The sequence below is a fragment of the Mixophyes fleayi genome, chromosome 2 (assembly GCF_038048845.1).
Source record: "Mixophyes fleayi isolate aMixFle1 chromosome 2, aMixFle1.hap1, whole genome shotgun sequence".
Lineage (NCBI taxonomy): Eukaryota > Metazoa > Chordata > Amphibia > Anura > Limnodynastidae > Mixophyes > Mixophyes fleayi.
The window spans coordinates 327,952,503-327,973,964 of record NC_134403.1 but is presented as its reverse complement, the minus strand read 5'-3'; the positions used below and the strand labels follow the sequence as shown (position 1 = coordinate 327,973,964).

Genomic DNA, 21,462 nt, shown 5'->3' with positions numbered 1-21,462 from the left:
GTGAATAAACTCTTCATTTGGTTTGTTTAGCTACAAAATTTATAATAGAACCCATGTGTATATTATAGTTACTTTAGTTGTGTTGCAGCTGTGTAGTGGTTTTAGTTAGTTACGTATAGCAAGATAATAATTTGCAACAAAAAATGTGACAAGATGTACACTCCTCTGGCATGGGGTTGCACTAGATTTTGGAACATGGCGCGCAGTTGGATTCTCATCCATTCAGCCACAAGAACCTTAGTGAAGTCATCCACTGATTTTGGGATGTAAGGCATGGCTCGCAGTTGACGTTTCAATACATCACAAAGGTGTGCGATGGGGGTGAGGTCAGGGCTTTGTGTAAGTGAATGAAGTTCTTTCACACCAAACCATATTTTAATGGCATTTTCATGCTGAAATGGGAAACGGCTTCCTCCAAACTGTTGCCACAAAGTTGTAAGCACACATTTCTCTGGAATGTCATTATATGCATTAACATTTCCCTTCACTGGAACTAGGGCCCAGGCCAAATTATGAAAAACATCCCTAGCATTCGGCAGTCCCATTCTGAGAGTTATGTGGTCTACCACTTTGTGGCTTAGCTGTTGTGGCTCCTAGACATTTCCACTTCACAATAATGGCACTAACCGAAGCTCTAGCAGGGCATAAATGTGAGGAACTGACTGAAAGATGGCATCCTATGACAGTGCCACATATTTATTAAATACAAAATACCATTTAATGTCAGTCCTGGTTATAAAACATGAGTGTTATTGATTTAGTGTTTGGACTGGTTGGGGAAAGAATACCTAGAATGGTCATTTGTTGATCTCTTTTTTCGGAGGAGATTAGCCCTTAATTGTTCACTACAGAGTACCCGAACATTGCGGGATCCAGAAAAGCACCAACTGCCCTAAAGAAACCAGCAGCAGCATTTGGGACAACCCAGATTTTCAGGGACTGTTCTGAGCTGTCAGGATTTTGTCCTGACTACAGGAATAGCCAGGAGACAAGTCATATCTCATGTTGCCCAGCCTATAAAAGGGGAGTCTCACACCAAAAAACTAGTCGTAGACCTAGACTCTGATATCCCAAGGAAAGAACACACCCACATATCACCATGTACTGACAATTTGTTACTAACCGGTGTAGGATAATTCTGAAAGTGCCCTTTTGATATGAATGTGCTTGATTCTGTACAAAACACATGAAGTTTGAAAATAATAGCATCTGCAGGGGTGCACAGGCTAAAAGTAAATTTTTCTGGTGCAATAATGATGGGAGGGGGCTTGTAGGGTGGTCTAGTCCTAGGCACCCGCCTCCGTATCTTGGTCATGCATCCTCTGGCAGTGGCACACACAGGGCCTCTCAAGTGGACCCTAGGCTGCTAAAAGCTGTGTATGATAACCTAAGAATATTTCTGAGCTGGAAGAGTGCCTACAAGAAACATTTGTAAGCTGCGATTTCAGCAAAAGAAGGCGTTCTTAAGTACTGACCGAAAAGGTGCCCAAATTTCTGCACATGCCACATTCACTGTTTTATTTTTTTGCAGCCTGTTAAATTCAGCAAATAAAAATTAATTGTACTTTAAGTGTGCAAAAATATGTCATGTGTAAGCCTATACGCTGTAGAGCTTGTGTTCATTTATTGCACTTACGGATTCAGTGAAACATTCATTATGCATTAATAGAAGAAACGGGAGGGGCACCCAAATGTTGCTCATATCAGTGATATATCTCACCAGTCATCTTAAGAGCAGCGTCGCTTATCCCACTGACGTGATCAAGTCCCGCCGGCGTCTCCCTTGATCGTGATTGGCTGAAGTCGCTTCACAGAACAGTCGTCATGGATCCTTGTCGGGAAGCAGCCGTCCGGACTGAAGATATCGGGGTAAGTGTTGTCGGAGTAGTCAGCACTGTTAAGCCGTACCACACCCGTGGGTACATGTACCAACAGTGTGTTTTTTCCTTTCTAGTTTAATAGAAGGTACAAAGGTCCCCAGCACAATACATGTACATAATATCTTTATAATGTTATAAGTATTTGTTGATTTTGATTGAAAACAGGCATCTGAGTAGTACAGGTTTTTGTTTTCTAATTACCTTATGTTAAATATAAAGTATGTCATAGCAGTAAGCACATTTAGATGTACTATATGGTGAACAGCACTGGGCTCTTTCTGAGCTTTATTTAAACACTAAAGCAAAAAAAAAAAGCCATGTTGATTGGAATATATGACTAAAGTAATGGCAACAGGTCTGGATTTTTACCCACCAAATCTATTTTCCTATGCAACTATTTCAATTCCCACTCCCAGCCATAACATATGTCTAACAGTAACTGAAAATGATAACTTTTTTTTTTAGTCTGGCAAGTATATAAATATGAATTATAAATAAATCACATAAGACAATAAAAATAAAAATTAGGAACCAGTGGGGATTCAAGGGAAACCTGCAACCCTTGCAAATATGCCTCCTGGTACTTATTAACAGAAAACCAGAATTAGGAGTTTGCCAAGTCCATAAAAGCATTTTGCATCTTTTTCTTTGGAAACCGAATGTAGCAACAAATACATAAAACCCTAATCTAGGTGAACTGGGAGTCTACATTCTAATATAAATCAGCATTTAAAGTTCAATAAAAATGTATTTAGACTGTAAGCTCCAATGGGGCAGGGACTGGTGTGAGAGTTCTCTGTGCAGCGCTGCGGAATTAGTGGGGCTATATAAATAAATAAATGATGATGATGAATTTAAAATATCAAGTGCTGACAGTAAGCTAAATCTGCCAATAATACTGTGTGATCCATTTGCTGAAAGCAAACACTTAATACATACAACTCATTAGTTGGGGGAAGATTCTAATTTTTGAATAGGGAGAAAATGTAGAGTAGTTCAGAAGTCTTAGCCATCGTGATTGGTTTGCATCAGTCTTCTGCTTAACATAAAATATCCTTTACAGATGTGTGGATTCACACACAAAGTTGTGACCAGTGACGTCGCATGAAGCATAATTGTCTTATTCTGCTTAGACATTTCAGCTTTAAATGTTTATGATGAATCATTTGGCTTACATTTGTTTCATGTATTACATGTGTTGGGAAACTGCAGGGTTTCTGTTAAATCACAGTCAAAGTCATCAAAAACATTGAACTCTGGCAGTTCTGTAACTTCTGATTTCCGCATGTTTAGGACAAGGTCAACCGGGAATTTCTGGAGTAGTGCAAGGTCAAAGGTCATTCCTCTAAAAAAAATATGACTCTTGAATTGATGGATATAGTGCAGCCTCTGTCTTGGAATTTTGCACAACAGCTAAAGAAATAATGACAACATGCTTACATGTGTGAAAACTGAAAATTATAGACATGCACAGCATGTGATCACTAACATGACAACAATGCATACATAAAATATACAATTAATGCAAGTCCTGGGTCTCATTTTCTGGTCTGCCTTGGGTTAGATACCTTAATCCTATGACACCAAGAGACAGTTATGTCTACGGAGAGAATGCTGAAGAGTCTTCATTTTGGAAATTATATCTAAACATAAGTTATATTAATATACTGTAGCTGAAATGTAAAACTTAAGACTTTGCTGAAGGCAAACAAAAGGAGCTAAGACAGATCAGAAGACAGAACTATGCAACTATATTACATTAGCCCAGGCGGCGTATTGCCAGATAACACCTGCTGTGCAAAGAAGTAAACTCTGGATATTTGCACTATTGTTGACCCCATGTTTCACAATATGGTGTGGTCTGGCAGTGACAGTCGTCTTGGTAAAACCAAATGTCCTCTGCTGCTCTCCTACTGCAGTGGAATGAACCCTGGTTCGCTCCGCTCACTGTAACATCCCCCTCCACTATAGTTTCATGGATAACTGGATGCCTAGGGGGAAAATATAAATATTTGGCCAGTGTTCAGCCCCACGTTCGCGCAACACTACAGTGACCGAGATGGGTAGACCGGGGAGGCTGCAGGGGTCATATCACCATCTTATCCTATACAGTGGCTTAGTGGTTAGCACTTCTGCCTTACATCACTGGGGTCATGAGTTCAATTCCCGACCATGGCCTTATCTGTGAGGAGTTTTTATGTTCTCCCCGTGTTTGCGTGGGTTTCCGCCGGGTGCTCCGGTTTCCTTCAACACTCCAAAAACATACTAGTAGGTTAATTGGCTGCTAACAAATTGACCCTACTCCGTGTGTCTGTCTGCGTGTGTGTGTGTTAGGGAATTTAGACTGTAAGCCCCAATGGGGCAGGGACTGATGTGAGTGAGTTCTCGGTACAGCGCTGCGGAATTAGTGGCACTATATAAATAAATGGTGATGATGATATTGCCTCACTGTCACTCAGTTATGCACATCTAAAAAACCCTGCACCACTAAACGGTTATGCCGTGGGCAAGAAGTGGGTCACTTTTGTTTGTAATCCATAATACCTCCTTTAGAAGGTGTGTCAGCCCTCTGCTTACAGACTCTGGGACATCATATGTTGCAATATTAACACTCTCCAGCATGCTCATATGGTCTCTGGCAGGTGCAACAGGAAACTAGAGAAACAACAGAAAAGGTGTCTCAAGTTAGGACTGTCTCTTTAAAGCAGGCAAATTATATGACACATTTCTTTCCTCACCTTTCCAGCTGCCAGTGCAAACAATAGGACACCTAGGGACCACCAGTCAGCTGAGTGGCCATAAGGACCCCCAGAAAGGACTTCAGGAGCTAGAAACATAGACATAGACTCATTTATATACAATTTGTAAATGACTAGTTTATGGCAGCAAAACTAGCCATAAATATGGCGAAGTGTTAAGGTGAAACCACCAAATGTATCTAATTTGGCCACACACATTACTACCAAATGTGAGGATTTGTTTGTGTGGCAGATGTGTCAAACATTCCGCTGATGACTGATGCATATTAGAAGACCGGATCGATTCCAATCCAATCTGATGTATATCACCCACGGCCATTATGATCCCATATATATCTCAACTTTCTGTCAGATGTTATGTTTAGTAAAGTGGGTCACCATGACTGAAGGTCTAAAACTTTGATGGCACTTTTAGACCTAGATGGCTGCAAATCACAGTGAGAATGGACCCAAAAGACAGCCACAAAATGGGATGCGGTCATTGTCCTTCTGTGATAAAGGTGTCATATTGGGGCTTGGGCCCAACCGCTGTAGTTATCAGCTTCAGCCATGCATGTTTATGTATAAGCAGGGGGCTATTGTGGGCAGAGAACCTGGAGCGTTTGGGCCAGGCGCTAGCCGCCGTCGGGCGCTGATCTGGCACCTGTTTTCCTAGTCGGCTGTAAATCTAACTTACAGCTGAGCAGATATGACTCTGATCTCACTCATACCCCCCTACCCTTAACATCTTGCTGATCCTCTTTATTTCAGCCTATCAATTAGGACCATCTGTGGTAGATAACTAGAAGTACATAGAATTATATTTTTGCTCATTGTCAAATACACTTTTGCCAGGGTTGTGCCTGTTGGAAATAACTGAATAAGCCATTTATGAAAATGTATGGACATATTTAGAGCAGGACATAGGTCATTACAATGCTAGATTTTAGCAGTCAGTTCCCTCCCTTACCCATGTACTGAAGGGTCCCACAGATGGTATAGGCCCGTTCTCCAAAAGGAACATGTCGGGAAAGTCCAAAATCTGACAATTTCAAATGTCCTAAAGAACAAAATTTAAAAACACTGTCATCAAACATACATGATCTAAAATACAGCAGTCAATAATCATTGGATTTTACTTACCCCTCTCATCCAGTAATATATTCTCCATCTGAAATAACAAAATGATTACAGTGACAGCACGATTAATGTGCAGCTCTATAACACATGGAAAATAGAATAAATAAAAGATAAATAAATTTACAGATTTTAACACATCGACTGTATGTACTTCTGTAATTTTTTGTATATGTACTGGAAGTCGGGAACACATAGGAAAATTGCTTCTATTTTGGAAGACATGCCTGAATTTTGACACAGTCTAGACACTTTTACATAGAGCATGTGACACCAATACATTTTCTTCAGAGCACTCTCACATCTGCACATATTTTATTTATGGTCCCAACATTTTTCAAGATACTATGAAAATGGTAATGACATCCACTTAAGGTACAACGTCCCTGCTATTCTGTAATATGCAGAATGCCCTCACCTTGACATCTCGATGTATGATTCCCAAATCATGAAGATAAACTGTGGGGATAAAATACACAGTTTAATATTGAACTTTAATACATTATCTTTTCTCTTTCCTGGCATTGGGGAATAGTAGGCGGACTTGGAGTAAGGACACTTTAAAAACACTTCCCTGCACTGGTGACACGGCCTCTAACTGCAGATCTCTACCCAGGCTGAGTACCCCTTCTGTGTCCCCTCCTGTCTGGGATAACCTCTGTCATTCAGTGTATTGTGGTCTGTACTACCTGGTTTTACGGTGTTAAACCTGCTGTATTTCAGTCTAGTGTGTCTCAGGGGGCAATTTATTGATCTATATTTCGGATACCCTTTGTGCCTGCAACAAGGTTAAATCGCTATTGTTGCAGGTTTTATCATTATAAAAATAAAAAAGGATTATGTAAATAAATATATATATATATACAAGTTAACCCGTGCATGATACTCAGGTGGAATTGGTTTCCCGGATAGCTCTGCATTTATGTTTTCTGCTCTTTTTCACTATGCTGTGGGTTGGTTGCTAAATCAGGCATATTTTGTTAACCTATCCTTGGAGTCTGAATTAGTTTATTCCTATTTATTAACAGAACTTCTCCACCTTACGAGAAAACAGATCCCGGAGGTAGACACTTATAAAGCACAAGTTAACCCGTGCATGATACTCAGGCATTCTAGTCAAATCAAGCTACTTAAGGTGTTAAAAACTTCCCACTGTCACCCCCGGCAACCACCAACCACTCCCAACTGTCACTTCTCCTTCAAGAAATATATAGGTCAGTGTATAACTCGGCCCAGCAGGTGGCGCTGCAGCTTGGTTTTTGGTTTTTTTCACACACGCCACTAGGCATTTATATTTATATATATATATATATATATATATATATATATATATATATATATATATATATATATATATATATAGAACAAAAATTATGTCTAAGAAAGGGATTTCCAAGGCCAAAGGAAAGTCTGTGCAACATTATACCTGTGCCAAATGTAAATGTGAAACTATCTTGTGTACAGCCTGACCCAGACGCAAATTGGCTTGGGCTAGAACACGGGCCTTCGGCTGAGCAGTTGTGCCAGGCTGCAACGTGGTCATCTGTCCACACTTTCGCCAAATTCTACAAGTTGCAGGGTTTTGCATCTCAGAGTGCTAGCTTTGGGTGCAAGGTGTTATGCGCAGTTACTCCCTCAGGGGCTCTCAAAGATTAAAGTGCCTTTACGTCTGGTCCTCCTACTATACCCCAATGTCTCACAGTGCTCCCCGATGAAGTTAGAGAAACAGATTGTATGGTGAGTAAAAAAAAACAAACCTATTTTAGATACAGTTATTCAGTTAAAAGCATGTGGAATCTCATACAATTCTAGGTTTGGCTATATGCCATATATGGGCATTAATTAAGGCTGCTACACATTCATTGACAATTAATTCAACAAAGACAATCCTTGGCGCTAAGAACGAAATGATGTGGTATTTATTATTACTTAATTTTCCATTAACATTCCATTAACAATTAATTGGCTATCATTTTAACTAACAGCTAATTCTGACAATGTAAACCTGAGCCACAGCATTATTTCTCATAAAATGTCTTCAACTATTTTAATTTGTTTAGATAAGCTCATTCAAAGGGGGAGATTCAATTGCTGGCGATGAGGCGCGTGGACATCACAGCAATGTTCGGCTGTGCACATTGCCGACAATCACGGTAGGAATCTCTGCTCATTTTTCTGAGCACCTCTATGGGTTGCGAGAAAAAATGAGAGGTGATTCCTGCAATTTAACTACACAATATCTAAATTTTATCTTCACACAGAAGATCAGCCAAGATAATTAACTTGTTCAACTTACCCAAAACAGATACCAGTTCTGCTGCAAATAGTCTTACTGTGTCTTCATCAATGTACTTGGCAGACATCCACAAGGAATATAGGTCCCCATAGCTACAGTAGTTGCACACTGCCATAGAGAGACACAGGAAACCAGGTCACAAAGAATTGACCACCACTCAGCATCATACATTGTCCCATCAGTATATCATAGGGTTCTTTACTGCAATGGTAGTTAAACTGCGGAATTCCTAAGCACATTGTGGAATTCCTTAGTACATGAGGTGGGGGTGGCAAATGCACTAACAGAACTGAAAAAAATGGTTGGTTGTCTTTCTTAAAAGAAATGGTATCTGTAGCCATCATCGTCATTGTTTATTTGTAAGAAGGCACCAAACTGTGCAGCGCTGGATAGTCAGATTGAAATCATACAAAATATAAACCACACATAAAAAAAGAACAACTACAAATTAGGTTGATGAAGGAGGTGCAGACATGAGACAAAGGGCCCTGCTTGGTAGAAGCTACCATTAGTAGAGGACATTAAGGAGGTGAAGGATACAGGAAATGTATCTACTTATCATATTTGGGATTTTTTTTTATTTATTTTTTTTTAACTCCTATGGGGCTAGATTGGCAGCTATGTCACTAGGGGTTTTATGTTATCTTACTTGATAAAGACATGGTTGGAATTTTTGGTGGTCGGGGGGCAGTGGAGGTGATATTGAACTTAATGGACCTGTAGCTTTTTTTTAATCTTTCTTACTATGTGATTGAATGTACTTTTAAGTAAAATCCATTTTAAAAGAACCTCAATATGCCCCATCCCTAACCTTTATGAATAGAAAATTGGAGAACATATTACAGACGTTACCACTGTTTAAACTAGTAAAGCATGCTGGGAGTTGCGCTTTTACAAAGGCTAATTTAAGGTGAAGCTGGAATCTTTGTATTAAAAGCGCACGTAATCACAAGGAATGCAAGGTGGATAAAAGTGTAATAACAAGGTTGTACAAGCAGTAAAAAAAGTAACTATAGTGGTTTATTCTAAAAATAAATACAAATCTACATGTGTTAGGGCACCACTGTCACCACCCAACCACATCTGACCATGTAAGCAGTTTGCCGTAGCTCTGGCAGTCTTGCTGCGCCATTAGATGTGGACATCCAGCTTGAGCGCCAAACATCTGAATCTTTCAGATTTGGCCCTATATGTTTATGGCAGAATCTGACAGATCTGGTCAGGCCCAGTGACCAGTGTATGGGTATTAGCTATCTGCTATTTTACAAATGAAGCGGAGGTTATATATCATATATACACAAAAAATAGAGATGGACTCTGGTGTCCCTTTCAGATGGGAACATGTAAGTAGGCATATTTTATGTCGATGGATGCCATGAACTATCCCTGTTCCATGACTAAAATCACTGAACGCAAGGATTACATCCAAAACCTGACCATGGGGACCTGCTTGTTTAGGATTTGTAGGTTTAGGATTGGACAAAAGGAGCCGTCTTGTTTGGGGACCAGGCAGTGGTTTGAGCAAAACCCCATTCCTCTTTCCTGCTGTGGGACCAGGACAATGGCACCAGAGGATTGCAGTTTCCTGATGGCTTCTTGAAGCGCTTGGCATCGTAGAGGGAAGAGCTGCGGTGAAGAATCGACACGTAGAGAAATGAAGTAGGTCGATAACTTAGCCTTGTGTAACAATCCCCTGCACCCAGGCATCTGTGGTCGATGTCCACCATATGTTCTGGAAGCGTAATAGACGAGCCCCCACCACAGTGTCGTGGTGAGAGATCCCATCATGCCGTGGCCTTGTCCCCAGGCTTGGGGGCTCTACATCTACTTGAGCAATAGCCCCTGTGGTGTCCCCTCCCCCTGGGAGCAGAGGACTGTCCTCTGGAGGGAGCTCCCAGAGATCTGCCAAAGGGATGAAACGACCAAAAACGTGTTTGTTTTGGTCTAGTGGAACTGACAGGCAAAAAGGTGCTCTTGCCCCCTGAATGACATGTTCTAGCTCGGAACCTAACAGGTCGATACCATCAAACGGCAAGGCTTCTAGGGTGCACTGGAGGCAGAGTCCGCTGACCAAGAGCGCAGCCATAAAAAGCGTCAAGTCGTGATGATAAAGCCAGAGTCCGCAGGTGACTGAGAGCACATCCAGGGATAAATGGCCCACATAGTCAGATGCCTCTTGTATGTGTTCTGTCAATGTCAGTAGATCAGATCTAGGCACATTGTCCTGGAGACCCTTCACCAATTGCTCTGCCCACAGCTGAATAGCTTTGTTGACCCAGGCTGTGTGGTTGGGTTTAAACAAACTACCCACTGCCATGTAAGCTGAGTGGAGCAGAAAGTCACACTTCTTGTCTATGCCCACGCTGCAGAGAGGGTGTCCGGGTCAGACGCTCCACAAGATACAAAACAAAAGAGCACATATTACTTAAATAAAGTAAAAATACCACCATAAATGTATCTAAAATAAAAAATAAAACATTTTATTAAAATCATATAATACATCGATGGAGACCATACTGATAGTGGATTCCCCCGACAGCTTGCATGACAGACTTCACATAAACGCGGCGCATGAAGAGGCCGTCCGGCCAAAATTGCATAAGTATACAGCGTGACAATGTCATCATTGCTATTACGCTTTTCATTTAAGGAGGCACCGTTTGTAGCGCCAATACAATAAAGAATGTTTTGAAAATAAAAACCCATTGTACTGGCACTACACACGGCACCTGCTTATATGAACAGCATAATAGCAATAATGAGAGTGTCACACTGTATACTTACGTCAGCCAAGCCTTTTCGTCAGCCAAGCCTTTTCTAGCATGATGGAGCACCTTGCCATAAAGCAAACGCGATAACTAAATGGTTCGGGGATTAAAACATTAAACTTTTGGGTCAGGAAACTCCCCAGGCCTTAATCCCATTGAGAATTTATGGTCAATCCTCGAGAGGCAGGGGGACAAACAAAAACCCACAAATTCTGACAAACTCCAAGCATTGATTATGCAAGAATGGGCGGCCATCAGTCAGCATGTGGCCCAGAAGTTGACTGACCGCATGCCAGGGCGAATTACAGAGGTCTTATAAAAAAAAAAAAAAAGGGTCAACACTGAAAACATTGACTCTTTGCATAGACTTAATGTAATTGTCAACAAAAGCCTTTGACACTTATAAAATGCTTGTAATTTTACTTCAGTATACCATAGCAACATTTGATAAAAAGGTCTAAAAACAATGAAGCAGCAAACTTTGTGGAAACCAATACTTGTGCAATTCTCAAAACTTTTGGCCATGACTGTAGGTGCAACCAAAAAACAACTATACAGTACACTGGTGCATAACTGGGTCCACCTAAAAACTCCTTACCTTGCTATGATAAGTAAGTAGGAATCACATAGCTTCTCAAGGAGGAAGGAGGGAACCTTATTGCAGAAACTGCGTGTCTCTCACCGTCTGACTTCAGATGTGCTGCTGGCACTGTGTGACCAGCCTGCTTTATGCCAACGAGGAGGTCATGTGATGCAGACTGAGCATTACCACTGCCCCATATTACAATGGGCCGTGGATTAAGCTCTGCAGGGCGTAAACAGGTGGGTCCAAAAATGGCATCCAGATGAGAAAAAGACTGACGACACAAATTAGGAAGGAGCTGGGGCCGCCTTTTGCATATCACTGGCCTAGATAGTCTACCCAGTGTATATCATTCTGTTCTCGGGAGATGCTTTCGAAAAGGAGATGCATAGTGCAAGTCACATCATACCTCTTCAGAAATACCCTTTTTATGAAAGAAAACCTTTCATTTTTACTGCTAAAATAGTGCTTGGTATATCTCATTATGGCTTAAATGAATCATGTCAGTGAGGGGACATCAGGACTGTCTATATTATCAGTGTCGCTTTTGAGTGTTTGTACAATGTAAAACAAAGCTTCAAAGTGCGTCTAGAAAGGCATAAGATACACCACATATAAAAAATAAAAAAAAAGGACAAGAACCGATTCTACGCCCACCCAAAGCTTGTGCAAAAGTCCTTTAGCAGAATAGAAATGGATGAAATACACCCTCTCCGCCTTTGACAGTCTCCACCTGCAACATGAAACATCATTTTGAACTTCTTGGCTATACTAGGCACACCCGTGTGCTGAGATTGCAGTCTGTGTTTGGCCCTCTCACTCATACACCTCCTCCGCCGTTGAATGTTGGTTAAAAAAAATTGCATTGCTGGTCATATCAAGCTAGGTGGAAGAGACCACCTTAGAAAACCTATTCCTAGGTGGTGATGCAGCTTTAAAAGTGGTGTTTAGACCTTTCGCGTATTTTGCACTCATAACAATTTTTCCTGGACCTTGATAAACAGGTTTGACCATAGGTTTTTATAAACAATTTTAATGGTTCAGGGATCAGCAAGGTTTAGGATGACTCACTGATAAAAAGATGGCGCTGTCCTTGCCAGCTCTCTCCAAGGCATTGGATGAAAGGATGCTTCACCTGCCGCTGATTACAAAAAGAAACAATTGTCGGTTCCAGTTCACAGTATGGAACTAACACAATCTCTATCGAATACTTTGTTAGTCTTAAGCAGCCACTTCTCTGAAGACAACATTGTACAGCAGCCCTACCTGTATGGTAACCTCCTCTTTACATTGTCTCAGTGTGTTACGACGCAGAACCTCCCATTTGGGTAATACCTGTGCAACAGATGGATATATTTATATACAGTAAATAATATTTTCACACAAGTGTCCGAAACTCTGAAAGATTGATAAATTAAGCAGCTTCTGACCTTCAAGGCAAAGACCTTCTGCTCTGTGCAGTTTAAGACCTTTAGTACTGGACCCAGGGATCCTTTAGCAACACATCCCAGAATCTATGGTAGACAAATTTGTTTTTTTTTACATTAAGTCTTCTAGACATGCTAGTATCAATACAATGTACACTAAAAACTGTGCTTTGCAACATTAATACATGTTCCTGACCAGCTTCCTAACTAAATTACAAGTTTTCTTACCACAATGCAAATTTCATTTGTTATATAATACTTATAAAAACAGCCTGAAGTATAACAATATGTATATGTACTATAGCTGTAACTGTATACTTAAAATAGTGTGAGATCTTGTACCACTAATATAGGGGACATTGTATTTTCAGCACAGAAAATAAGCGTAGTATCATCCATATTACACCAGTAATTGTGAAAAAACGCACTGTGACAATGGACTGCTTAGTAAACATGGATATTTGCTACGTAGTTAAATCTAGAAGACCTTTAATTCTGGCTGTCCTGCAGCTGACCACACTGGAAACTCAGGCAGAAATAAAGACATGTAACGAGGGAGAGAGTGCTCTGCTGTTTTCTCTTCCGGGAGGCTAGTCTGATGAGTTGCCCTGAACTTATCCTTTATTGTCCGGCCAGTGACCAACAGCTGGCCGAGTCGGGATGCAGCCAGGCTGTCCCCATTCCATAGTCCTTTCCAGGGAGGATTCCACAGGTTGGGTGACAAAGAGTTGCAACCCTGCAAAGCAAGCAGCCAAATCTCAGAAGAGAGGAAACAAAATGCAGTCAATTGTGCATTTTTTTAAAAAAAAAAAACAACAAAAAAAACCCCCAAAAAACCAAGCTCTAACTCTAAAATATACAGTTTTAACATCCAACTATGCAATCAACCAGCTGGAGCAATTTAAAAAAATACATTTATAAGAGGTAGGAGTTTATTTTCTAGATTATTTGGTAGAGTGTCATCTTAATTGGTCGGAAACACAACATTACTTACAGTAGAGAAATTTCTGCTTTGTTACTATTCTGAAGGACTTCAATTAAACATTGTAATACGTTCCACTTTTAGGCATTTTTTCCCCAGTTCCAATCTATTCTCTCCTACCTTAGTGTGACTGTTTGTAGCTCCCATTGCATGCCTCCAGTCAGTCTAAATTCAGGACAGGCTTCCCTTCTCTGGCCCCCCCTGGACAGTTTCTGATCTCTGAGGGGGTCACGTGCACAGTTAATCCGCTTTAGTTTGACAAACAACTTTAATCTGCTCCTAAGCGCTGGTCATTACTTATGCATCCATATCTGGAGCTGCATTACTCATTAGCGAAGTGTATACATATACATATCAAGTGTGATGTCATCCTTTGTCTTGTCATAAGGGGCAGGTGAGGTATGTGCAAAAAAGACAATTCTACATGTGTGATTACATTTTAAAAAATGAATAAGGACAAAAGCCTTGTGCCCACAGTCTATGCAGGACACCAGGAAATAGGAGTCAATTCTTGTTTTTGTTTTTTTTAACAATGCAATGCCTAGACTGTAAGCTCCAAAGGGGCAGGGACTGATGTGAGCGAGTTCTCTGTACAGCGCTGCGGAATCAGTGGCGCTATATAAATTGATGATGATGATGATGATGATGATACTAGGAGTAAAACATAACCCACAGTCTGTGACCCCCTACTGCTGAAGGAGGAAGAAAAAAATATGTTTCGTGTTTTGGCTGTATTTAATTACAACCTAAATAGCAATAAGGGTGTTACAAGCATTAAATGCTTTATAAAGTAAACCCATTACATGAAAAAATACATGTACTTGCTTCTGGTCCTTACTACTGTTATTGTATTTCAGAGAACCCGATATAATAACCTAATGCAGAAAATAACCAAGACATTGAACTGAACCATGACAATACTGAAGTAAAAGTCTGTTGCACAGGACAAAAAACACCACATTTCTGTTTAAAAGTAATAATATGATTTTTAATCATTGTTGGTGAAGAGCAATCTGTACCAAAAAGTGCAAATGTCTGCGGATGAGAGCAGGAGTTTATACACCTATGTAGCAGCAACAACTGCACCCAGCCTCCCCTCAATGCATATAAATATTTAATATACATTTATAAAAAGTTAAACGCCACCTCTGTAAATGCTCTTACACCATAATCATTAGATGCAATATGACAAAGTTAAGTGAAGTCCATCCCCACCTGGCTGGTGGAAGATTATTCCAGAAATGTACAACCCCTACCTTTGTAAATAAAAATAGAGTGCACGAAGGGGGTAAGAGGCGAAGATACAGCAACAGAACAATGACATCTGATTTATTAGAATTACAAAGTAATCTCTTGAAAAATAAATATTTACTTTATTATCAGGAAGCGATTCTCATGTAATGTTCATTAAACTCACATTAAAAGGTCAGCAACATATGTAGACCCTTCTGGCAGCAACATATTTAATAGTTAAGCAAAAGAGCCAACAGAACGTTAGCAAAGTGGTTAAAGAGGGAGTTAACGCCTCATATCCAGATCCCGACTAGTTGCTGGATGAGGGGGATACGTTCTCAAAGCATCCCGCTTGGGTTAGGTCACTTCAATTATATGCCATGGTTGCAACATTAATTAGCTTCTTATTGCTGAACCACATAGGGTTATTGTCAGGCAGAAACTATGTAACTTTCCTTGGTTATCTCACAGTGGGGCTTAATTAATGACATAGTGCAATGTGACATCAGCGGTAACCAATAGAATATAACATTTTTCAAGATCATTTCTGAAAATGAAAGTTGAACTTTGATTGGTTATTAAGGGCTACACCACTGCACTGTTTTTAAGTAAGCACCAATCAGTTGCTCTAGCACAATAGGTTAACACACTGTGCAGTTACAGTTATCTTAAAGACACAAACAAGCAGAACTTTCTCAAACTCTGTTACAAGTGACTTTGGTAAATGTAATGACAAATAACAGAGTTCATGGACTTTACAGAAAGCTCTGACTCTCTAGTGCCACGTGGTCTTATAACTATAATTAATGCACCTTGGTGCCAGCCTCTGCTTTTGGTCATGAAACGGCTGTACTGCATCATGTGTGACCCACATCTAACTTTGTCTTGGGATTATTACCCATTAATATAACATTCACTGAATGTACTTTCTGATTACAACACCCGACAGAAATGTGAGGAGGAGATGCAGTGATGTGTTCGGTTCTCTGTCTTTATTCCCCCATCGTCAGCCTGAACACTGCAGCACTTAAAGGGGGAGAAATAATGCCCCACATTGGTATGACCATGTCCCCCAAAGGGACAACACTGAAGTCATTAGATGGGCAATAGCCTCATTGTTATGTCAGAGACAGGTAGTCCAGAAGAGCATCATTTCCATCAAGTAACCCTCTGAACTACAGAGCTATAAGTGTCTATTGAAAATGTATGTCCGCCGTTTATTTTCTCCTCCCAAATATGGACTTCTTGCCGGTGTTCTTATCACCCATGCTGAGCCCGATCAGCAGCCGGGCTTTCTCATCCTCCTCCTGCTGATTCATGTCCGCTTTTGCCTCGCTCTTGCCTTTTGTTTCTGCACCCGCAGCTGGTTTCAGACGCAGCTTCTCCTTAATCACCTGCACAGCACAGTAAATATTAGTAGAGAACAAGTGCATCAACACTTCTATAGACATCCTGTAATTGTTAGAGGAGACTCTATGGTAAAGTTTCACTAGGAGTTTTTGGTTGGTAAAACAAGAAGGGAATTGTACTGTACAAGTTGCAGTAATACAGCAGGACTCACCTGTGCCACCAAAGCCTTGCGACTGTCTCTCTTCACTGCCATGGCAAAGTCCAGCCACGTCCAAGTGTTGTTGTGATACTCCAGACAAGGCAATACCAAGTTCAGGTCTCCCCAGTCCACACTGTTTTTCTCACCCTGTAAGTGCACGATTCAAAGTTGTGATTTTAAATTGCACAAATACACTCTAAAGGCATACTACCATCAAAACATTGCAGACCGTCTAATAAGGACTTGAATATAAGAAATTTGTATATATAATCTGATATAAGAGTCAGCAGGTTACAGTCTAATGTGGTACATTATAATTTTATTTTCATTATTGATCGAACAACTCATGAAATCATGTAAAAATCTTTTCTTTACAAGTCTGCACAGTTTGTAATTTGCAGTCTTCTTGTTAATACGCACATGTATTTATAAAGTGTAATCTTATCTGTTAGAAGAGAGTAAGTTCCACTGTATGTACCTTGTAGCTAACACACAGAGGCACCTGTGGAATTTTGATGTAGATAAATGAATTATTCATGGCAGCTCGTTCTTTCATCTTGTCCAGATCGTCCACAGGATGCTGTTAGAAGGACAGAACATACATGAGACAGATGATGGAAGTGTTTATGAGCAAGAGGCGCCATGGGAACTTGAATTTGGTCAGTACACATAAACCCCGCCCACTCGTGAAGTATCATCTATAGGGTAGCATAGATAGGGAGAAAAGTACATCCCTGCAAAATTGATATTTTAAATGGGCAAAGTATAGGAGAAACAAAAAAAAGAAGAAGAAAAAAAAGCGAGAGAGGGAGACAGAGAGGAGATAAGGACATTGTCCACCAAAAACAGACAAATTCAGTCAAAGAACAAAACCAGTAACGCAAGTACAAGAATCCCTTTTCCATGCATCCATTGGGAGACAAAGGAACCACGGGGACTTCCCAAAGTTGCCCCTATGGGAGAAAACGCTCTGAAGTTTCTGTGCAAAAAACCTTCCATCGAAAACTAGCATCTTTGGATGCAATAACGTTGAGCTTGTTGATCTTTGTCAATGTATGGACAGATGACCATGTGGCCACCCAGCACAGCTGCTCCGTGGAGGTGCCATGCTGCGTTGCCCAAGAGGCACTCATCAAGATGGAATCTCATCTTCTCAGTAATAGGTTCACCTGCTCCAATATATGCCTGCTGAATTACAGAGGTAATCTATCTAGCAACCGTCTGCATGGGCGCAGGTCTACCCCTCTTTTATGAATCATTAATTCTTTTGAATATCTGAAGTACTACAAAGATACACTATATGGACAAAAGTATGCGGACGCTTGACCATTACACCAACGGGGATTGTAATGACATTGTATCCAAATACATATAATTTAATATGTAGTTGGTCCCCCCCTTTGCAGCGATAACAGCTTCCACTCTTCTTGGAAGGCTTTCCACAAGGTATTGGGAGTGTTTCTGTGGGAATTTCATTCTGTAGAGCATTTATGAGGTCAGGCACTGATATTGGACGAAAAGGTCTGGCATGCAATCTTCGTTCCAGTTCATCCCAAAGGTGTTTGATGGGGTTGAGGTCAGGGCTCTGTGTGGGCCAGTTAAGTTATTCCACACCGAACTCATCAAACTAGGTCTTTGTAGTCCTTGCTTTGTGCACTGGGGCACAGTCATGTTGGAATAGAAAAGGGCCTTCCCCAAACTGCTGTCACAAAGTTGGAAGCATAGCATTTTCCAAACGGACTTGGTGTGCTATAGCATTAAGATTGCCCTTCACTGGAGATAAGGGGCCTAGCCCAAACCCTGAAAAACAGCCCCATACCATTATCCCACCAAACTTCACAGTTGGCATAATGCAGTCAGGCAGGTAACATTCTCCCAACATCTGCCAAACCCCTTTTATTAATACCAGTGAAGTTCATAACTCTTCAGGTATGGAATCAGCAGAGCGTTGGCGACTTTTACACATCATGCGCCTTAGCAGTCGTTGACCTCGCTCTGTGATTTTATGTGGTCTTCCTCTTCGTGGCCGAGTTGCTGTTGTTCCTAAACGCTTCCAATTTCTAATAATATCACTTACAGTTGACCGTGGAATATCCAGCAGGGATGAAATTTTCTGAACAGTCTTATTACAAAGGTGGCATCCTATCACAGTACCACACTTGAAGTCACCGAGCTCTTCAGAATGAACCATTTTGTATCACAAATGTTTGCAAATGGAGACTGCATAGCTAGGTGCTTGATTTTATACACCTCTGGCAACGGGTCTGATTGAAACATCTCAATTTAATAAATGGTGTGGCCAAATACTTTTGTCCATATAGTGTATGTTTTTAGAGCTCTGGCAACATCGAAAAGGAAAAATTAATCATCTACAGCGGAAGACTTAACTTAGGAATGACTATCTTGTTTTAGGTGAAATCTTACTACTACCTTTGGTTTAATTATGGCTTCATACACAAGACAGCCCTGTCTCCATGAAAAAATGTCATTAGGGAATCTGCAAGAGAGAGCTTCTAACTCAGAGACACTTCCTGCGTTGAAATATCAAGTTAAAACAGTTTTAAGGCTAGAAACTTAAGTTCCACAGAACCTATGGGTTCCAATAGAGAATATTGTAAGGTCAATAGAACTTGGTTAAGATCCCACTGAGAAATAGGAGGAATATATGGAAGCTGGACATGCACTAACCTTGGAAAAAAAAAAAAAAAAAGGTTGTACCCAAGAGACCAGTGCCAGCCTAAAACCAATGTCTACAACCTGTGTAGTTTAAAAGAAGAAGTGAAAAATCTCATCTAGACAAAGATATAAATGTTCCATACTCCATGGTAGTTCTTAGCCGAAGATGGTTTTCATGCTTTTAAAATGGTTTCCATTACGCTCTCAGAAAAACCCTTATACTTCAAAATCACGGCTTCAACAGTCATACTGTTAAATCCAATCGAGGGAAATCCTGATGAAGGAATGGTCCTTGGCTTAACGGGTCCTGTTTTAGACACCACAATGGACCTTTTGCTATTTTTAGAACCTCTGTTCATCACAACCTTTTTGGCCAATCCGGAAGCTACAAGAATCTCCTGAACACCTTCCCATTTTAGCTTTTTTAGAACCCTTACAGCATTTGGACCTCTTGTCCTTTAACAACAGCAGTCTACTTTGTGGTTCAACTGAGATACCATCAGGTCGACTCTGGTTGACTCCACTTCTCGACCATATGCAGAAATACTTCTTGATGAAATGATCATTACCCGGGATCTAGGGTATTCCTGCTTCCCAGTTATCTAACCCCAAAATGAATTACCACAGAAATCGGTGGAACACAGAGTTCCGCACAAAGCATGATCACTTTGATTTCATTCATTGCCAGGGAGCTCTTGGTTCTTCCATGTTGATTAATGTATGTCACTGCTGTGGCATTGTTGAATTTAATTTTTATTGTCTTTCTCCTCAGAAACGGTTCAACTTTGACAACAGCACTTAAGAACACTCTTCACTTCAGAATATTAATTGGCAATTTTGACTTGTCGGGATCAGAGCTTCTTTAGGCGGCACTGAGAAGAGTCACAGCATGCCAGCCCTGTGGACTGGTATCCTTTGTTATGATTGCCCATTCCCAAATTGTGAATGGGCGATCTCTGTTGTGGTTGTTGCTCTAGAGCAGTGTTTCTTAACTCCAGTCCTCACATACCTCCAACAGCTCATGTTTTGAGGATTTCTGTCTTTGAAAGCAGGTGGGATAATTACTGACCCAGCCAAGAAGACCAAGTCACCTGTGCATGATTAACAAAATCCTGAAAAAAAATGAACTGTTGGGGGCGCACGAGGACTGGAGTGAAGAAACACTGCTCTAGAGCTACCAAAGGAGTGACAAACATGTCTTTGGGACATCCTGATGAATTGACTGGATAGGTGAATATGCAAATTTGTTCCATTTAGACAGTAATTCTATCTGAAACTCCCTCGAATGGTATTGAGGAAAATGAACTGCCTTGAAGGTTGACACCATCTTTCCTAGGACTTTTATGCCTCGGCAAACAGAAAACCGCCTTAGAGTCATTGTAGACCTTATTAGTCTCTGCAATGAGAGAATCTCATCTTCTGGTAAGAATACACTATGCTGTCTGGTGTCGCAAAGAAGAGATAGGACGATCATCTGCTGACTGACAAGAGAGCCTGGACTTTTCGTAATTGTAAAACCACCAGTGACACTGGTGAGAGGATCCTACCTTGATTAACAGGTCATCCAAGTAAGGGATGACTGTCACTCCTCTGGCTCTCAGGAGAACCACATTTCCCAATACGTTCATTTTAAAATTACCCTTTGTGCAGTTTCTATGCCAAAAAGAAAGCACAAAACTGATAACTCTGAGATGGGACTGTCAATCTGAGAATGTACTAGTGACCTTCCAAGATTGGAACATGTAAATATGTATCCCTTGTGCTCATGGACACCAGGAACTTGTTGTAATCGAATGTTATTTATTACAAACCCCAATGACTCCATCTTAAATCTGTTGACTCAGAGATGGATGTTCAGGTCTTTCAGGTTCAAAATTGTCTGGAAAGTACAGACTGGTTTCTGGACTAGAAAAAGCTTCAAATAATATCCCAACCTTGTCTGCTGTTCTGGGACAGGAATGACTACTCTCGAGGAGACTAAACATTGTATGGCCTCTAGCAAGGTATGTCTTTTCTACAGGAAGACCTGTGGTAAATACTGTCTGGGAAAGGGCTTCAGCAAATATAGGATGTAGCCTCCATCTAAGATTTCTCTCACACAGGTATACAAAGTGGAATTAAACCACTGGCCAATGAAGAGAAGGCTCCAATCATAGGGTAGGCAAAGTGCCCGTCATGCTCACTGTTTCTCTG

At 40.7% G+C, this 21,462-nt stretch overlaps 2 protein-coding genes across 3 annotated transcripts in view; both read right to left on the bottom strand.

The window, feature by feature from the left end:
- Positions 1-1,443: 1,443 nt before the first annotated feature.
- Positions 1,444-14,306, bottom strand: RSKR (ribosomal protein S6 kinase related). Of its 2 annotated transcripts, none has more exons than XM_075196814.1 (12): positions 13,932-14,297; positions 13,317-13,565; positions 12,833-12,916; positions 12,669-12,737; positions 12,474-12,543; positions 8,052-8,159; positions 6,174-6,214; positions 5,762-5,789; positions 5,589-5,678; positions 4,619-4,707; positions 4,425-4,535; positions 1,444-3,293 (listed from the first exon to the last, which is right to left on the bottom strand). In XM_075196814.1, exons 1-12 carry the CDS (start codon positions 13,956-13,958, stop codon positions 3,063-3,065), a joined length of 1,197 nt encoding a protein of 398 aa, XP_075052915.1. In that variant the 5' UTR covers positions 13,959-14,297; the 3' UTR covers positions 1,444-3,062. The 2 variants fall into 2 exon arrangements, with proteins under 2 accessions (XP_075052915.1, XP_075052916.1); XM_075196815.1 differs by lacking the exon at positions 1,444-3,293 and adding an exon at positions 3,549-3,871 and having other exon boundaries at positions 13,932-14,306.
- An 856-nt stretch (positions 14,307-15,162) lies between these two features.
- The window catches only part of BLTP2 (bridge-like lipid transfer protein family member 2), a 73,709-nt gene continuing 67,409 nt past the window's right edge, over positions 15,163-21,462 (bottom strand). Inside the window, exons 37-39 of the mRNA XM_075196812.1 lie at positions 17,072-17,173; positions 16,606-16,740; positions 15,163-16,438 (exon numbers count right to left, since the gene is read on the bottom strand). Coding sequence (XP_075052913.1) covers positions 16,262-16,438; positions 16,606-16,740; positions 17,072-17,173 — 414 coding nt within the window. The 3' untranslated portion in view covers positions 15,163-16,261. The remainder of the gene's footprint in view (positions 16,439-16,605; positions 16,741-17,071; positions 17,174-21,462) is intronic.